A 21,266-nucleotide genomic window follows, 5' to 3' on the forward strand; every position below is an offset into this window, starting at 1 on the left:
TCTTTTGAACATCATGCTACAATATCTAATCTGCTCAGTTTTGAGTTTACACATAGAATAAATCTCTGAGTTTTTGGATTGGTATAAAATAAACCATATAGGCAAACATTATACTTTTTTTTTTGGATAAGGAGCCTATTTTTTAAAAAAATGAGGTTGTTCTAAGGTTTTAAATATTCAAAAAAAACCCTCCTGTGCATGAAATAGAATCCAGATGAATTTAAAACTTATGTAAATATTTTCTGGGTCTGTCTGAAAAGCAGATGCTGCCTCCGTGCTCACTCCCCATCCTTCAGAATACTTCAATACGAATTTTGACAGACAAAATTGGAAAAACAAAAAAAGAAATAAGGATAGACCGAATGTTAATATTGTAAGAAAACAAATGCTGGATCTAATCCTGTTTTCACTTGCTTTGTCATAAGCATTTGCTCACACTTCATCATAATCTACGTGATAGCTCACTGAAGACAGCATAGCTGTGTTGGTGTAAGGGGAATCAATCCCATCATTTTCCCTTTTGATTAAAAGGAGGAACTGTTAAAACCAGGTAATGGTTTCACTTGTCGTGCCCTCAGCAAATGCGGATCATTTGGTCTTTTCAGTAACACTATTACGTTGCACAAAGATGACCCTTTTTGTGATTTAAGATGTAGCTAGAATAATTCAAGTACAGTCAAATTGATGGAGGCAATCTTGCTCTATTTCCAGTTTCCAACATTTCTTTATTACATGTAATAGAACATTTTAGCATAATAACTCAGAGGTCTTGAGATACAGGGGATGAGAAATAACGTTGAAAAATAATTCTTCACATTTGGCTTTTACTACAGTGAGTGCAAATGGTGAACTTAAACATGAAAATACAATTTTCCTCTTCTAAAGTCTACATCCTTATCTCTTGCAAAGAACACACATACATCTCCAGTGCCTCAAGGTAAAGACTAAGGCATCTATCACAAGAACAGTGAGTATCTGAAGGATTTGGAAGCAATCTTTTCATAATGTTTCTTTGGAAGGGAAGCAGGGTTACTCAAAATTCATAGAGATTATTAAGTTTACATCCACACTACAGACATGCTACCATATTATTTCCCATCAACAGTGTTCTCACCTGCTAAGAATCTCCCTTTGGTTCAAGACAGCCATTCATTACAAGGCATTAGCACTCTACTGCACAAACCAAAGTTATGTCCCATCAGCGATCTGGGCAAGCTCACAATACCCACACTCAGCTGATGAGGACTGTGTTTACCTATTTTTCGAGCCCTTCATTTTGGTGGTTTCACAGACAAGCAATTTCTTACTTCAGCAGATTTCTTCTGTATCATCAAGGTATCTATATTATCCAGGTATTTCTGGAAAAATGTGTGGGTGTTTGAAAGACTCACAAGGCTCCCAAAAGCTCTGCCATATCAGTTGAGCATGCACTGACAGCAGGGACTCCTTATGACAAGAAAAGCTGATCAGCTGCAAGCTTTCCTATTGATGAATTCAACTCTTCACCCAGTCTAAACTAAGCCCGTGGGTTTTGTGTTTTTCTTTTAGCCTTCTTTGAGGCCTGCAGAAAGTTATGAAATAGATTTTTCTAGTCCTCCCAGGAGCAAGGCCAGGTTCACATCTTGACCTCAAAAACAAAGCAGTCCACAAGAGCCAGTCTTCTCTGCCTAACATAAAGCAAAGTACAACATGCAACATAAGGCAATATTAAGAGTGAGAAATGACACGGAATGTATCAATATTGGGGAGGAGAAATAATAAAACCTGGCCATATTAAAAATTCCAGCAGCAACAGCACTGAACAGCACAATTTTGGCTCAGCTATAGTCTTCATTACTATGGGTGGAAGTACAGTATTCATCTGTAAGGACTGCTTAGATGGAAGACTTCAATTACAGCCAACAAAAAAAGAAGTGATTTATCTTTACTGTAGGGTATTATTTATTTTTAGACCTTTCAGTCATTCTGTAACCATTCTAGCATATATTTGGGTAGTGTAATGCAAAGACAACATATAGACTCTCTCACATGACATACTAATGAAAATATAAAATAATCCTTACAGGACTGAATCTTGTCTCAACAACATTAATGTGAAGCAGCCCAGTCAAGTGGCAACATTGATGGGAAACTCGAATGAGGAAAGAATGGGGCTCTGATGCTTTGAACAAGTTGCCCAAGTATATTTTAAAAATGTGAAGGCTGTTAAATTGTATATTCAGGAGCTTGGAAGACAACAGAGGTGTAAAAATTATAAACTGTATTTTTCATGATGAAATAGCATTAAGGAACTGAAACAAGGTCCCAGAGTACATGAATATTGAAGTGGAAGTTGCTACCAAAAGCATCAACAGTTTAACACAAGTAAGAAACCAGATTCTTATCAAAGACCACAGGATTGGAACAGCTAGTTCCCATTAGCATGAGTGACAGTGCTGTGTGCGCTAATCCCATATATGCTGATGGAATATGGACCCTGAAATCTCAGTGACCTTGATGTGCAATATTTATGTCTACACCTTTAGCCTCTTCCACATAATGAGATGCAATCTTTTAGCTTTATGCACTTCACCAGGCATTCAATTAGAAAAAGCAAATTTGGGGCGGGGGGGGGAGAGAAGAGAGAATGCTAAGCTATTTAGACAGAAGGTAGTGAATCAAAAATTGCAAAACTTCAGCTTTCAAAAATAGCCTAAGTGACCTCTTACAATACTCTGACCACTCCATCACAAGCAGGAGGCAACCCCTGTGAAGAGCGAATTCTGGCAAAGTTCTCTCTTCACAGATGATGCACAGCTTAAGCTATAATGAGTTTTTGGGTTACAAATGCTGAACACATTAATATTCCTTGATGATAATTATCACAGTATAAGCACCTTTCCCAATGTGAGTAGCATAAAGCAACTGAAGCAGCATTTTTACTACATTTGAAACAAGCTGGAAAATGGGATTTTCTACTCTTGTAACCTGAGGTCAACATACATCAAGCTATGCATATTAAGTACGTCTATCCTATATAATGATATAGACCTTTCCATATACTCCCATGCAATTAAAACCCTTTTTTTAAAAATACTTAAACAAATACGCCATATGTATGGACATGATTTCCCAGACAAAATATATCCAACATCTTAAAAAACACTCTGTCTGTAAGCAGGTTACTCTGCTACTTCTTTGGAAGTGTGGTTTTAAAAAATTTGATTTACCCAAATTGAAAATAAAATTTGCAGAAAAATACTGCCTCCACCTTTATGGGTTTAACTAACCACTACATGCAACACTAAGTTTAGCTTATACCCACCACAGATAGCCTTTTTTTTAAATGAATATCTGAAAATATAGTTCTTCAGTGGGCCAATATTCTTGTATATTGCTCACAGACTAAGTAATGAGTAGGACGACTTGAGATACCCTCAGGAAACAGAGGAGCAGGAGCCTCAAGCCAGGCAGCTGAGCACTTGCAAAACTGTTCCTTACCTATCGCTGCAGCTCTGAGAGGTTGCAGAACTTCTGTGCTGCTTCTGCATGGAGCAGGATTGTACTCATCCTGGCAGCTGCAGCACCCACCCATCTTATAGCCAAGCAGACTCACCCGACCTTTACTCTTAAACATGAACAGGGGGAAAAAAAAAAAAGTGGACAGCAGACACAGCACCCAAAATCTGTGAGCCATCCCAAGAAAAAGGAGAATACTCATCACATCACATATGGAATTCAAATTCCTTCTGAAGATAACACAGGACACACCTCCTTAAACATTATAAATGGGCTTGGCTGTATCTGAAGTGCAAAACGTTTAATTATTATACAAGTACTTACTGCGGATTAATTCACATATACCGAGGATCTGAAACATGCAGACGTTTGTCAAAGAAGACAGGGTTTCTAATGATTTATTATTGTTTGATTAACAACATCATGCAGCAACTATGTTATTAAATCTCTATTTTGCATACTACAGAACCTAAAAACGTTACCTAGTGATGTACTATCTTAGTCTCAGAAGAGGGTAACAACTTGATCTTTGCTTTGCTCTCACCCCCAACTCAGAATGTTCATTGTTACAAATGATGTGCTGGGAAGGAGTCTTTAAAATATCACACTGTGAGTTGCAGAGCTTTTACTAAATGCTATAATACTGTTTTAATATTCTGTGCAAATAAACTCAGTGCAGTTTTCTTCTGACAAAATGGGAGTCAGTTTGAACCCTTAATCCGAAAAATGGGAATCAATTCTGATGTTCTGTGGGTGTGAAATCTGCTGAATGTATTTATGCTGTGTTGTCCTGCACTTCCTTTATTTCCTAAATATGCCATGTTACAACAATTTTAAGAATTGAAGTGTTATTTTTACTTATGTGCTACAAAATGACTCAAAATCCTATTTAAATATATGGCATGGTTTTGAGGGAACTTTTGCCTAATATTTAACAGTACTATTGGCTTAGTAAATACTGTAATGTGAAAGTCATGAAAGGATGATATAAAGCACATGCAATTTTTGATTTTCACTTAACATTAGTGCTCACTTTGAACACTGTGCAAGTCCATTCATCACAAGAACTGATGCATTCTAAGAAGTATTCCTTCTTACTAGACAAATGTAGGAATGGCATCTTGCTATTATAAAAATGATTAAATCCCTCTTTGGTTAATTGTGTAAGATCTGTTCCTCTGCAGTTAGAATCTCTCAATCTGCCCACATCTGAAAAGATCATGTTTGAAAATTAAAAAGTGATGTAGTGAAATCAGGTTGGCACATGATCTATTGCTTATATGAAAGGCAAACCTAGGGGAAAAAATGGTACAGACCATGCAGCTTTAGTTTATCATACACAGAAACTGCATGGCTGACCATTTTACAGGTGGAAAATTGAATACATTTATCTGCACATCACGATGCATTTGACAACTAGATAGTACAGTGACAGGTTAAAATTTCAGATGTATGACTGAAAATATTCCGTAAAAAATTCCAGTTAAAACGAAATCAAAGTAACTTGGTTCAAGACAACAGATATGTTTCAGTAGGAATCAATGAAAACCGATTTAAATCCACAATGAAATACATTTAAACAAAAAAAAAATCTCTTGGAGATGGAATTGCCTGCAGAGTGTGCATTTATTCTGTAAACACTGTAACAATGTGTATCTGTCCTTCCAGCTCTCAGTGGAGACTCCTGCTTTTGAAAATGTCTTGTGGTAACTTACTAAATTCAGGCTATTTCAATTAGTATTACTGAACATTAAAAATTAATTGTATTAAAGAGTAGATTAAGGTTTAAATTTCAATTCTACAGTTGGTGTGCTAGAAATGACAGCTAAAAATCAATGCTCTTGGGCCTATAATCGGAAGTTTGTACGACCAAATAATGTGGAAGTGGCGTCAGTTTTAAAGGAATTGATAGTTCAATTCAAGGTATGCCAGCTCTAATTCCTGATTTAAATGGCAATGCTACATAGCCATAGTATGAAGTTAAAGAAGAAACTGAAAAAATTGCCTTGCAATGAAAAAAATGTGTCATAAAGACAGAAAAAAAATCCAAATTACAGCTAAAAATTCACGTTTGCTATCACTGAGGGAAAAAAGATGTTTCAATGGGACGATGACTTCATTACAGAAGATAGATAGAATTTTTTTTACACATTTAGAACATGTTAAAATACCACCCGGAACAGCAATTCAGACCCCAATCTTACAAATATTTGAGAATATATATAGCCTTATTCCTGTATAAAAGGAAGCTTGTTGCATCTCTTCATGTGCATAAAATCACACACACACTAATATGTTTTCAGAGTCGGGACTTTTCATGACAATTGCTAATGTAGAGTAGTGCAACAGAAGCTCATTTCAAACTTTTACTGTGTGTGACAGACATAGATACACAAGTAAGCCTGAGGACACTGTGACACTTCCAATTTGGAACACGTCTTCATGCGAACAGTCCTGGCAAGGACAGCACCAATGAATGTGGCCACTAGAGCCAGAAGCCAACACACCTGGGAGCCCTGATACTGTGCAAGTCATGCAATGGAGCTGTTGTTTCTACCTCCATCCTTTGGCAGAGCACCAGTGGGGATCCAGTGGGAGGAGTGACGGGAACATTGCTATCAAGCATATTAAAAGTGTAAGTGATCAGGCATCATGCTGCTGCAACAAGGGTATATGGGAATAGGTAACAGTTCTTTGTACCTGCAGTAAGCACATCAGCTGTAGTCTACTCAGCTATCCTGTTTCTGTAGAACACAGACTATTTCTTGGCCTCCACACACATGAAATCAATGATTATCTTCCCCTTTATTATCTGACAAATCAGTTAAAATTTGCCGTCATGGATGAAGACTGCTTCTTGTACAACTAAGGCAGAAATCATCACTCTTACCTTGCTGAAGCTTGTACTTAAGACATTGCCACTGTAAGATTTTTGAAAGGAAAATGTCTTTATTAAAATATTTTTATCTTTACAACAATAGTAATTTTTATTACTTGGGTGAAATCGAATTTTGCAGAAGGTTCCTTGAGATCATGGTACCGGACGATAAACTGACACCACTGCTGTAATTCTTCCTTTGAATGAGAACACAGTACAAAAAGGAAAGGAAACAGCTAAACCAAAATCATTTTTGCACTCTTCTGTATTGTAAAATGTACAGGGAATAGCGAGAAGGGAAAAAGCATGTTTCACTTGTTATAAATCTAGTACTGTTCCTGTCTGAAAATGGTTAGCAAGAAATGCCTGTCACTTCTATCAGCAATAAACTAATTTTTTTTAAGAGCAAACAATGAAGAACACTGCAAGTCTAGTGAACAGACCAGGCTGGCATGACTAAAGTATTGCAAAGCCACCCAGGATACCACAGCCTGGAACTGAACAGTCATTGGTGTGTACCTAAGAGATGAGTTGATGTCCAAATGTTTTTAAAGATCCCCTGTGCTGCATGGATGTCCAACAGCAAGTTTGGCATCAAGAGAGTAAAGAAGATGGGTTGTAATAACAACAATAAAAAAATAATCTGGTGCAAATGGACCCCAAGGTGTAGTAGTCTTCCCCATGCAACAATCACCCTTCACTGCAATTTAGTGATGTTGCTTCATTACAATGCAGCATACAAAGGGGGCAATATTAAGGCACACTATTTAAAGCTACAGGATCTGTGGTGCCAGTTATAGCTGGTACTGAATCAGGACTATAGATTGAAAAGAAGGTAATTTCAGCAGAGAATACTGAAAATTGAAAACTATCAAAGGTGCAAAAGTGTGTCATTTTTACAAGACTTAGAGCTGAACACTACAATAAGTGACTAAAGCTAAAGACTGCCAACAAATTTTGTACTGGGAACTCACAAATTTGTTACAAAAGCACAGCAATAATAGTTTGCAAATTAACGAGAGCTAAAGAAGACAAAGAGATGCAACGGGTTTAGGCAAAGGGGAAAAGAATTGTTCTGATATAGTAGCAGAATATATAGAAATTGAGAAAGATTTGTGCAGGGTACAGGACCCACAGAGTAGAAGGAACTTTAAGCATCTTTCAGAATTGCAGTGGCAAATTCTGAAGAGAAATAAGCCAATGTTATTGACTCATGAAAGGCAACACAAGTCTTGTTAACTTTCTTTCTCTTAACTGGTTCTGACTGGGGAAGAAATGAAGGACAATTTTTGCTGTGTGGAGAAGGCAATGTCAAGAATTGAAATCAGCTGGACCACATCTGTGAGAAGTGATGATATGGTAAAAGAGGATGAACAATTTCTTTAAATTGGCCTCTGAAATGGATAGGAAACATGAATCAAATTTTGGAGCTCTAAGGCAAGCAGCAGAGTTCCCCATTAGCCAAGAGATATTAAAATCCACAAAGCCTTTAATAGCTTGCTTTTTACAGCATTATACTACTTTTCCATCTTAATATACATTAACTATTTTATCTTGAAAAATTTCTGGGGTAAGTATTGCCTCCATTTTGCATTTCAGTAACTTGTTCTAGGCTAGTGAAGAAGTCATTGAGAATGCTGGAACCACTGAAGACTTGCACCCATTCTGACTCCTGTTTCAACATCTTGAAACAAAATCTGACACTGTAGTCTGTGAAGCAAAGACTTTAAAACAATTCTCATTGTATTCTCATTGAGGAGTTCTGCCTCCAAACAAGAAAGGAGAATACCATCGAGAAAAAGAAGAGGGAGACATTGTGTAATGCCATGAAAATATTAGCCGTATTTTTTTGGAGATAATGGCATAGGAGAATTCAGAATAAAAAAGCCTTTCAAATCTGCATTTTAAGAAGAGGAATGGGAAGGCTACATCTAAGAAAAAAGGGCAGATAAAGTGTGTTGAGAGTACTTCTCTTGTCAGTGAAGATAACTTCTACTGAAGCTTTTAAGTAGAAGGAGACAAAGAAAATCATCAGCCCACAAAAAGGCTGGTCTGGAGGACCCATCACAAGGGTTGAGAGAGATGCATATGCAGCACAAAAGCAGCAGTTGATGTAAAATATGATAACCTAAGTGACATATCGTAGAAATTAAGAGCCCTATTTTCTGTCACCTAATTTATTCCCATGCACCACCATGAAGGATTTTTCCTGGTGGTATAATTCCAGTCTGTACTTCTAGGCACACTCCATCATTGGTGCAAACGCAGCAGCAGGTACAAGTAAAGAACTTTTCCATTATTAAGAACTATCCCTAAGATTAAGTTTTCTAGCCTAGCTCTATGCCAAAGCTTATTTATTTCATTTTCCACTTATTTATTTTTATTTTAAGTTTCATTTTAGCTTTCCTTTTCTTAAGCTCAGCTATATCTTAATTAATAAAAAGGTTAAAAATACCATCCCTGTTAAGTCTGACTTGAAGAATAACAGCATACAAGGACTAATGAGGGTTAAAAGTTCAAATTTGGCAGGGAAATGTCACTCAGCTGAAGAGAAGAGTATTTAACTGTTCTGGTGAAAATTGGTTTTGATTTGATCATGTTATGACAGTTTGCAAATCACACTCTGCACTAAGTGATATTTGGGTTAGGCTTTCTAACCAAACTTTGAGGCAAATGGAATGCTGCATTGCCTCTGAATGTCTAATTGAACGAGGCAGTAAACATCAACATTTCCCAAGTTGTTCGATGAATTATACAGTGCTCTGCGGGAGTCTCATCTGGGGACCTTGGGGGTGGGATTTTTCTTGCACTGTTATCTAAGGTCTTGGCACTTGCATAGGTGTGCAATGAAAAGCAATGACGCCAGAAGCACAGTGGGTATATTGTGAAGGTTGCCTGTGAGAGGGGTGGGAGAAAGGGTGCCTAGCCAAATAGCCTGATATTAAAAATATACCGCTGAGGTCCTGAAATACAAAGCTCTAATAAAGTGCTGTGTAAGCAAAAACTCAAATTGTACACCTAGGCACTGGAAAAAGAAAACCAAAACAGGATGTTATAGGCATATCCTTAGCTCTGGCCAGTGTACCTGTGTTTTATGATTGCTTTTGATTATACAAATATACTATTCCTTTTATCATTCAGTCTAATCCAAACATAAGACTTGTACCTTTCAGTACAAACATAGTGAATGAGGCAATGTTTTGAAATAAGCTTTGTCCAACACACTATGAATAGCATACTCTGTAAAGTCTCTTGGATAAGTACCACATATATTGGATTATATTCATGTAATAAAAATAGCATGTTATGGGGCTTTGCACCTTTGAGTAGGTCTCTTTTCCTCTGCCCACTCCTTCATTTTCTCCAGGGCTTCTCCCAATGCCCTGAATTGCACAATGTATTCAAACAGCAGCTTAGATCAGAAAAATAAATCTGCCAAAAGGAATGTTTCTTCTTCTTTTCTCCCTATGCACTGAATTTACCTCTATAATTACATTAGTTTAAGGCTACATGACAGAATTACTCAGTTCTTCCCCACTGATATGTTGGTCCCATGATTTTTCTTGCGTATTTCACATAGGCAAGAATACTGAGATTGAACTTTAAGGAAATGACATTTTTGTGCCTGGAAAATTTTAAGTTGGTAGTATTGACATTCCACATTTCTCAATTAGATTTGTTTCCATAGACATTTATATCTGGTTTGCTGGTCACTAAAGCAGCCATCTTACAAGCCGGAGAATGTAATATATAATTTGTTCAGTTTATGTACACATGCATACACCAATGTACATAAGAAGAGGGTGCATTCAATCACAAAACAGCTTGCATTCTAAGTAAGCATCACCATTTCACTTTACTAGTGATTTTATACTGACTCAACCTAAAGTAACTCTACATGTGAAAAATGGTTTGCAAGTGTATTTTCTGGCTGTATACAATCTGTGAGATATGCAAAACAAAGGATTTTTACATAAATATAATTCTAAGGTCCCACAAAGGCCGAATTGAATGTACTGCTTACTAAACGTGTGTGGTAGCTTGACCACTATGCTGAAGAGACAAAAGAGTTACTTTCCTTAGTAAGGATCACTGAGGATGTCACTGGTTAATTCCTGTTCTATGCTCCTCATTAGCATTACTCTCAAGTTTCTGGTTATCATATCCGAAATATTAAGACATAATAAGTACGAAGGTGCAGATAATTGGATATTAACCAGAACATACTTGACTGGGCAGGAGGTAGGGCCTTGCTTAAACTAATCCTGAAATGTATTAATCACCAATTAATGAATGGGCTTCAAATTCATTTTCTATTATAGAACACCTCTGAGTATCTAAGCTTTTTCTAATAAAATGAGTTGGAATAACAGGATAGGAATAAGAAATACTCCAATTTGAGAGTAGTTGGAATTAATTCCCTATAGCTTGTTGTTAAGTTCATTGAAAACAATAGTCCTAGTATGAATGTCTTTTTTTTTATATATATATATATATATATATATATATAATGGCACTTATAGGCTCTATCTGCAGGTACAAATTGTCATACAAAGGTTAAATTCAGAACAGAGCCAGTTCACTGGAGAATTGATAAAGCATTATTTATATTTCTTAAGAGCAAATAGATCTCGTTAACATAAGCAGTGTAAGATCTGCACCAACTCCAGACAGAGTCACTAACTAATAACTTTCAGCATGAAAATAGGTATACATGCATGTCAACTTCTGAAAAAAAAATTCAAACACTCATCCTCTTCAGTCTGGCCCAAAATATGGTTGACACTGGTTCACTCTGGCAACCTGGGCTCTCAGAGGGTGGAATAAAAATGATGTGACAGCAAATACAGAGAGAGTAGTATGATATCCAGCTAAGAAGTCTGGAGGAGTGGGGTAGTAGGAGGTTAAGAAGAGTGTTGCTACACTCAGAAGTCCCAGTGCTGGACAACTTTGCTAATTTTGCATTAAGCATGCTCCCTTAACCAGAATTACTAACTAGCCTGACATAGTCATACTTTTCTCAAATTAAGAGGTTAACTGCCTGCAGACAGTTAATCTCTAAATAATGGAAGTTTTTGTTAAATCAGAATATCCCCAAAGAAATGGAAAAAAAAAACCAGAAACAAAGTCTCACATTTTCCCTTTAAAAAAAAATATTCTTACATGTCCAGAATAATTTTTAAATGAATACTTTAGCATTTTTATTATTTGAAATGGATGCCCACCACCACACCAGAAAAAAAATACTGGTGATCCTTATTCTTACTAATGAAGAAAATTATAACAGACATGGTTGAAGTACTATTATTCCCCTTTCTCTCTCTTTTGCTGTCCTCAGTGTTATTTACATTGATGTGATTTGCAAGTAAACCAATATTATCCATCTCTCTGTTTTTCCCTTAATGTGTTGACTTTAATTTTAGTAAGTCTTAAATAAGCGCTTACTGAAGATGAAGTAAGATATGCAAGCAAGTAGTCCTTTTATCAACAATTTTGCCACAGAAACACACAAACATTTCAATGGCTCTTCATTAGCAAACAAATCAACAAGTGATATTTTAATGCATGACTTTATTCCATCTCTGTGGGGACTGTAGTTGAGAGTGTGATGTACAGTACAGAGAAAAGAATCATCAGCCACAATGTCCCAGGGCTCTATCCATTGAGGACTTCTCAGCCTCTGCTTAAAGAGTGCATTTAATTGACTGATAGACAGTAGCTTCTTTGTTCACAGAAGACAGCGAAGTAATGGCAGCTTGAAAATCGTACCATCTACAGGATCTCCTGAGACTAGTAACAGGGGGATATGTGTCAGGAATAAATAAATAATCTAATTATTAAGCCACTTCCTGTCAAGTTAACTCCAATTTGTTGGCTTTTGAAGGCAACAAAACGAGGCATTTTTCCTCATTATGCTTCTCTTTTTATACCACTGGTAATCACAGGCGGATTAAAGGGTGCCTGATTGGTTTTTTTGTCAAGGAACTGAGAAGCAGCCAACAGTACAGAAAAACAGAGTTGGGGTTAGAAGAAATTTCATGCTTGTCTCCTTTCCAGCTCCCTAACAGCCCACACTGCTGCCCCATACAGTGCTGCCAGCTGTACAGCAAATGTGTACCCCTCCAACGGCGGCCTACCAGGCCACAGGCTCCATCCTGAGAGCTGTGAGATACCTTGCAATCTTGGCAGGTAGCTACTGCTGTCATAGGCATAATTCTAAAGGTGACCTACGAAACCCCGTCAGCTCACCAAATGCAACAATATGAGCAGCTGAAGTTCAACACCCACTCTCCATATTGGCTTCTTTTGTTTCACTTCCTGCACTTGCATCTTAGAGAGAAACCTCGGGACGTACTCCGTCAAAGAATAGGAGGCTTCTCTGCTCAGAATAGGGCCGATTTAGAAAAGCGATGGTGAGACTACCCTCTGTGCTGACAGCTAAACACAGTCAAAAGAATGTGCTAAGGCTACCGATAAAGCCTGCAATACAACTGGTCAGCAACAAAGAACAAAAAGGAAGCCTGACAACATGCCATTAATTCAGACCGTGGTGTCTAAACATTAACATGCATAGTCTATCACAGCAGCGGCTTAGAGGAGAATCTTACAGCAGGTAGAGAGAAAGGAACAACTTTCATACTGCCTGGCATTACCTTTCGATATTATCACCTTTGTCAAGTGTTACTCACATTATGGGCATTTCTGCAGGAAAAGTCTGAGGCTGCATTTCTTTACTAAAATGAACTCCAGTCTGAATTGTGGACATTTTAAAAACACTTTGTTTAGCGGTACTATCATTACTATTATTACTATTATTATTACTATTACTGATACTATTTAATAGTACGACATTTTAATTCTACTTTATTAAAATTTTTGTGGTCCGAGATGCGTACCCCTCTCAAATAAAATAGAATAAAACAAATATTTCCTAGATGTTTGCACACTGTGTCCTGACTGAATCATTTGTGATTTTTAAAGTCAGGATGGTTTTTCTTAAAAGCTGTCTCAAAAAGCAAGCCAGCCTTCCTGCTCGAAACCCCCAAAAGGAAGCAGCAGCTCCAAGCAGAGTGGCTGTGTGAATGGAAGCATGGACACGGGGACAGGGGGGTGGTGGGATACCTGCAGCCCTAATAGGTGACACAACCTGAAGCCCAGCAAACAGTGCTGCTCTAGCATGTTTACAGCCTTTGCCTTTGCCGTTTCCAAATACATCTTGAATTTTTTGTTAAATTGCGCAGATAATTAAAGCCTCTTCATATTTACAGTCTGCTTCATTGGTAGCATGAATTCTGTTTTCAGTTACTGTCTGCAAATTCCCTCTCTGCACAATTTCATACTAAGCAATAACACTTCATTTTACATAAGTTTTATCTGATGTCCCCATACAGAGCTGCCAGCTGTACAGCAAATGTGCAGCTCTCAAACTGAGGCCTACTAGGCCACAGGCTCCATCCTGAGATCTGTAAGGCACCTTGCTGTCATTGGCAAGCATTCCCTGCTATCGTTGCTACCATCGCTCCACACTACACACAACTTAAAATCATCTGATTATTAGAATTTGTGGTCCGCACTCCATTTTATCCTTTATTTAATCTATCCCCAGATCACACATTTGTTTAAATGTTTTGGCTGGTTTACAAATCATGCAGCCATCTGCACAGTAGGTGTGACACCATTTTTTAGACAAAAGTTACATTACAAAACAACAAAGATAAAGTCATTTGAAATGCTTTGGTGTTTGTTATTCTGCCTGGTTTGCTTGGACCAACTCTAAGAAATAAATAGAATTATCTGTGTAAATCGATGAACATCTATGAAAAACAACACCCAGCAGAATGCAGAGCTTGCTCCATTACCTACGTTAATATCATGACAGCTGAGGAGAGATGACCTGGCCCACTTCTCATCTCTCCTGTACAGATGGCTATTAAAGAGAAAGTATCCCTTTTGTATGCTCCATGCAGAAACCCTTTATGGGCTTTTCAAATAAGCCAGCATTGCCCACCAGAGAGTAGCTTCCTGTTACTACTAAACAGCCCAGATTTTGTCTATTTTGTAACCCAGCTCCTCACCAAATAAACCTACCTTTTCTCAGATTTAACTGCAGATGCTTTTTCTTGGGTATTTCAATCACATCTCATTTTCAAGACAAGGTGATCATGTTTCCTCTAACTTAGACAGCTTCTTGCCAGCTCTGCTTGTTAATAGGAGATTCCTAGGCATCTATATGATTTTCTCTGCTAGGAGAGTCTGATTATCTCTTCACTGCAAATTGTCAATTTCCATTTCTTATCACTCAGAAATCAGTGAAAGATGACCAACAAAAGGAAGTCTCCCCCTTATTCCTCCTCAAGTGTGTAGATGCATATCTCTGGATTTCTTCTCTGCAATCCTTGGGTAAGAGTAATTTCACAATGTCAGTTTTACTATAGAGTGATTAAACTGACGTTCTGAAGATGTATTACTTGATTTTGACATGGTATACAACAAGTTATTAGTTGCCCAGCACAGCTTTCTGTATAAGTGAAAGGAAAATCATGGGTTTTAACGACCTGAGGCATTAGGCAAATAACAGAATATGTGAATGCCACATGCTATTACAACCAGACTAAGATTTTCTTGGGCTCCAGAAAGCCAACTGAGGTACTTCCTTTGTCCTGACATTGGTGATGTTGCCCACATGCATCATAACATACACTGCACAATTGCGAGACAAATAAGATGATTTATTTTTATATGTTTATTATGCATGCAGTTAATACATGCATAATGCAAACATGCATATCCACACAGAATACAAGCATATATACATACTACATATTTCTATCACTGTCACTAAAAAAAATTAAAAATCACGAGCTGCACTAAAATGTGTCTTTATGTCTTCTAATGGTTACATACTACTTGTTACTGTAAAACAAAGCTGTAAAATATCTTTGCAGAGAAATTACAATGTTAGATCCTACTTTCTACATATTCTTCTTTTTAAACTACAGTTGTTCCAGCATAGATTTGTTTACTCGGGGTTTAATGAATTATTTGCTGATGTAAAATAGAATTCTTCTTGACAACTGTAGGGTTGCTTCATCCTGTTTTCCCATTTGCTTCCTAACTTTGGTGCTCGGCATCTTCTTTTCTTTCCCTTCATTTCCTCCTCCTGCTCACACCTGCTGCTTCGCTCAATGCTACACAACATCCTCCCCTCAAAAACAAGCTCTCCCCCTCACCACAACAGACTTCACAAAATGTGTTTTGTATATGATACTTAAAAAGTGAAAGAAAAAAAAAATAATCTGTTTACTTATCAGAAATAACCTATATAGAAATTGTCAAAAGAAAGATTGCAAAAAGGTAGTGAATCCTGTGACACACTTCCCCTTTGCTCCCTGACTCTTCAGAGGGGTAGTGGATCTTGCTGTCACACTGGGGCTTGCTTCCTTCATCAACAAAAGTAGCAGCAAACTACAAAGATTGTGGCTGTTTCCCCCTTTTATCATTCTCTTTGTCAGCCTGATCAGTCCTCAATGGTAAATGTGCTGCTCTGTTGTGCACAGCCAGCGGCTTGCAATTTGCTCACTATGTTTCATGAGACAGTTGTTTGTGGCTGTTTGGAACACATTTACCTCTTTGGGGATTTATGCGCTAGTTGCAATGCCAACCTCCATAGTGATAGAGATTTCTTTCTAACTAAAATAGATAATTAGAAGCTGGTAATTATTGGTCAAGAATTATCAGAGTGAAAAAAATTAAGCTCTTCATAAATAGTTCTTGGCAATGTCATCTCTTTACATCATCTCATGCCTAACAGCACTTTATTCAGAGCATTTACAAATTTACACTACTGCTGTTGAGCCTCATAATTTTATAGGGAGTAATTCCTTTTCCGAGTTAAACATGTCCAAATTCCCCCAGTTCTGAGCCACTCTGTATGCACATGTATGGAAAATCCTAGGCAACTGTTACAGTAACTGCTTCAAATACTACAGATGTAAAGGAATCAGTGGAAGAAAATGCAATGTTTAGCTTGTCTGCTTAAAATAACAGGGAAAATAATAACAGGGAAAATAATAGGAGGAGTAGTGGAGTACAGCAAACAGAACACAAGCAATGTCAGACTCTATTCCTACCCTCTCAGGTCAAACGCCAACTGTAAACTATGTAATGAAGACAAAGGGATGCCACAAAGTCTCCTTCTTTTCCGGAGACACCATGCACCCAGAAACAGAAAATTCTCAAAGAAAGCTGCTAAAAATGCTATGTATTCCACCTGGAGTAAAAGGTAAAAGAAAGAAGGTGGTGAAGAATTTCTGTTTATAGCAGCACTTCCTAAACCCATCTGGATTTACATTTCCTCCTTTCCCATTAAAAAGCTGAGAAATTTTTTTACCAATAAATTTCAATACACACACTGAGAAACATGTTTTCATTTGGCAATTATCCTCATGATTATCCAAACAAAAGTACATGCTTACATCTAGGTACAAAATTATGCCTAAAACAGAGGGCCATGGTTTTGTCTCACTTTCTGTCCACTGGCATCTCCCAGTCCAAGCTTGGATCAGTGTGTAGTTTAAGCAAACACCGTCTCTGCTTGATAAAACAGTGTCTAGAAATGTGTGGACAGATCTGGCAGTCAGATCTCTTTAACTGTCACTCACTTGATGCAAGCAAGGAATTCCATTTCTTCACCTCTGTCCAAATTAATTCAGTGTCCTGTCCCATCACAAAGATGCTGGAAAGTCTCAATTAAAAGTTGCAGAATGGTTTTAAAATGGGAAGTTCTAGAGTAATGAACATGTAGTTACTGAAGAAAGCCATCCCTGTGACATGTTTTTAATATGTAACTTGTATAATAACGAATGTAAATTGTATTGTTGTCAAAGATACTTAAAGTTACACTTCACTGGGTCATCTGCAGATTTTATTTTCCATTAAGTGGCATAATCCCTGTTGTTGAATTGATTGAAATGTGTAATAAAATCTATAAAAACACTATATACCCTCCTAACAAAGAAGAGTAAGAGGCTTTTCAAATAGCCTCTAATCCCTCTTCCCATGCTAAATGTCTAGTTGAGATTATATTTGATTAGACAAAAACACACACATGCACACAACCTAAAAATACCTACCCTCAGTGGAGCTATTTTAGCCAACAAAGTAATTCCTGTTGCCTTATTTAAAAGCCTAAGTTTCACACTGGGGTTTTATAAACATATCTTTGCCTCAGTGACCTTCCATAATGCAACTTCTCTCTGTGCATGTTATCAACATCAACTGAGTTTACATCCCAAGATTGTGTTCAAGAGGCACAGAAGTTAGATGGGACACCATCAACTTTTGCAAGCTTCTGAACCGCTGAAAAGATGTTTCCTACAGCTGGCTGAGCATGTACCTCTATCAGCAGTTCTCACTCATTTCTGAGTGGAGTTTGGCAGACAACTTTCCACCTTCTTCAGAGTGTGTCTAGCAGGTTGACGGAGGTTCTTTACTCTGCCCTGGTGAGGCCTCTTTCTTTCTTTCTTTCTTTCTTTCTTTCTTTCTTTCTTTCTTTCTTTCTTTCTTTCTTTCTTTCTTCCTTCCTTCCTTCCTTCCTTCCTTCCTTCCTTCCTTCCTTTCTTTCTTTCTTTCTTCCTTCCTTTCTTTCTCTCTTTCTTTCTTTCTTTCTTTCTTTCTTTCTTTCTTTCTTTCTTTCTTTCTTTCTTTCTTTCTTTCTTTCTTTCTTTCTTTCTTTCTTTCTTTCTTTCTTCCTTCCTTCCTTCCTTCCTTCCTTCCTTCCCTTCCTTCCTTCCCTTCCTTTCCTTCCTTTTCTTTCTCTCTTCCCTAAGCTTTTTCATTTTCCCTTCCCCAGAGGAGCAATGACACTACATCTTATTCTGCCAATCTCCTACTAGGAAAGCAGGGCAAGAAGACATATTTTATTAGATAACACATGAAAAACAGAAGGAACAATGTTTCTAGGAAAAAAGGTTTGGTTTTTTTTGTTTGGTAAATGTGCTGTGTAAACAAGTCAATATTCACGTAAGTTTTTAATCTAATATATTTTTCAATCTACAATTAAAATGAAGATATCTATGGACATATCTGTTGGTTATGTGTTACATTCACACAAATACGCTTGTGTGTGTGTTTTCTGTGTTATATATGGATACTATAAGCCTCCCTACAGATGCACATAAACTAATGCCAATTTTTAATAGCTTGGTGTCACGCCTTGAACGTTTCTCTGTAGACAGAATATAGTCTTGGAAAAAGGCCTGAGAACAATGATATAAATTAATGGGGAGGGGAGGGAGTGAAATTAGAAAGATAGCTAAGGAAAAATCCAATTAGTGGTGAGAAGGCTAACAGAATTGGAGATCAGAAATTATTCTTCCCTGTGCTTCGATTCCGAGGTCACATTCAAAACTCTCTGAAATGCTGATATTCCTTTTACTGCACTCCAACACAAAATCCCCTTTCATTTGCTTAATCGAGACTATATCATTAGAAGCTGCACTGTTAAGTCTGGCAGTGCAGATAAGAATCTTCCACTGAACACAGATTACCACAAGCATGACCGGCAAATCTCCCTGCATGTTTTGCAAGCTCCTTCTTTATTTCACCGGGAAGATTTTATATTAAGCATATTTAAATCTGTGTCACTATGGTTATGTCATGAAGCAATATCATGCATGATTAGATAAAACACAGACAAAACAATTAAATATTTTTTTAAAAATATTCTCTTCCTCATTCAGCCTCCTCCAGCTTTTAGAAAACATAAGCAGTTAAGAGCTCAGTTTAAGAAAATCTCTTTTTTTACATCTGCAGGCTGAAGCAAGCTAACAGGATTTGTCCTGCTTTACCGACTCTCTCTTTTCTCTCCTCCTGTTCTGACCTTTTAACAAAACTCATTCAGAAAATGAAGCGAAAAAAAAGAAAATCTGAGGATTTCACGAAAGAAGAGGACTCCTACTCAGAAAATGTGAGGCACTTGTAGGTGGCAAGCAAACACACCGCCCTGTCATTCCAGCATCATCTCTATCTAACAGTGTCACGTTTCATTCCCTGTCATGTTTCATTCACTGTCACTATAAGCTACAATTAAGAAAACAACAAACACTAGATTCAAAGAAAACAGCAGAAATTTTGATTTCTGTTGTTGGTAATAACCTACTTTCAAATTCCATGTTACTGACCCAGATTGAATACTGTGAAGCAGTTCAAATGATCTCCTCCCTAAAGACACAAAATATCAAAACTAAGGCTTAATTCAACAGGCAAATTGCTCCTTTACAAAACCTGCTTGTCATTTGTGTTTATTCATTTTTGTGAAACTATATAAAATGTTCATGCTCTAAATGTATACAAACTCATTAATAAAACACCCAAAAAAACAGGCTACTAAGTTTTGGCAGGTAACTCTTTAACAGTGCAGCCAAATTACTAGTGCTCATAGAAGAAATCTGCCTTTTACGTTGAAAGAAAAAAAACCCAAGCATCAAGCTAAGTATTTTGAAGTAACGAAATTAAAAACCCCGGCAAATTCTCTTCCACTCGATACGTAATTACTAGCTTCTATATTGTATCATGTCATCTGTATTTTGCATGATTTTCTATTGTTATAGCAAGAAGAACAGTGGACAGGGAGCAGGAGTATAAAATCAATGGTATCCATCTCTATCTTGAAAAGCAAAATTTGGAAAAGCGGCTAAAAACAAAATGAGACAACTCTGGCAATTTTATCTTATTAGTGGGCAAATGATGTGCTTGATAAATTTAATTGGCTGATAGAACTCTTAGTGCTATTACTGAGTGGTTACCAAATTGAAAACATTATGGGTAATCTTAGGGGAATAAGCAAATAATAGGAAACTATGAATATCAAAGAAAAAGCAGCTTTTGTTTTATTCCAATTTACAACTGTAACAGCCTTGTAAACATCAAGCCAGGCTTGGATTCAGGAATCCTAAAAGGCTTTTAAAAATGCTTGTACCTTAAAAAGCAGATTCCATTACTGAATACTACAATTCCTTATTTTTTTCAAATAAATGATAGTATTTAATTGTATATAGATACACTCAGGATTTTTTTCCAGACTGCTCAAACACAACAAACAATATTATTTTACAGCCATTTGAATTATTTATGTTTCCTAATGATAAAAACTTGCCAGTTTTGATTTTGGTACCAAGGTGCTTGAGAAGTACACAGTAGTGTCATTACCATAATAACTTCTGAAATTAAAACCTGTCTAAAACTCTATGGAAAGCTAACATCCAGTTCATTAACCATTCTTGTTAGTTTGTTTTCAATAATGCAAAAATGATTAGAAGTTTAATTTGCTAATCACCTGTGTTTTGACTGGCAGTGGATATATAATTCTCTGCAGAAGTCTAAACTAGCCCTTGTAGAAAATAAAATATGTTAATGCTTTATCAAGTCTAATAATATGAATAAAAAAATCAATCATGCCTAGGTTAATCATTGATGGACGCACAATTAATTTCTCCTTAACTCTGTTTAATTTTAGAGGCAATGATCATGAGTAAGAGAAATGGCTATCTGTCTTTGAGAAGTTTTAGCGCTTCACTTACCAATCATGTGGTTTGCAACATGAACTTGGATATCCCATTCATTGTAGAAAACCATCTGACATTTGATGCACTGGTAGGTCTTCTTCTAAAGAAACAAGGGCAGATAAAATTTACTGAAACATACAGTTGGAAACAATTCATTATAACTCAAAATAGTGAGTTCAAAGTGGTCATTTGTAGCTCTCCAGTAGACTTTCCATTAAGTCTTAAGAATTAATATTTTAAAAAAATCACCACTCTGCAGTTCTGTAATACCTTTTATTTGAGTTTCCTGGAACTCTCTAAAGACTGGGGGGTTTTCAGCTGTCTAT

General features: G+C 37.0%; 1 protein-coding gene across 11 annotated transcripts in view; it reads right to left on the reverse strand.

Annotated features, from left to right (window-relative positions):
- Positions 1 to 21,266, reverse strand: part of ZNF521 (zinc finger protein 521) — a 239,429-nt gene that overhangs the window by 100,894 nt on the left and 117,269 nt on the right. For all 11 annotated transcript variants that reach the window (XM_061995574.1, XM_061995573.1, XM_061995582.1 and 8 more), the window contains one exon: positions 20,956 to 21,040. In XM_061995574.1, coding sequence (XP_061851558.1) covers positions 20,956 to 21,040 — 85 coding nt within the window. The remainder of the gene's footprint in view (positions 1 to 20,955; positions 21,041 to 21,266) is intronic.

This window comes from Colius striatus, chromosome 4 (assembly GCF_028858725.1).
Source record: "Colius striatus isolate bColStr4 chromosome 4, bColStr4.1.hap1, whole genome shotgun sequence".
NCBI classification, from domain to species: domain Eukaryota; kingdom Metazoa; phylum Chordata; class Aves; order Coliiformes; family Coliidae; genus Colius; species Colius striatus.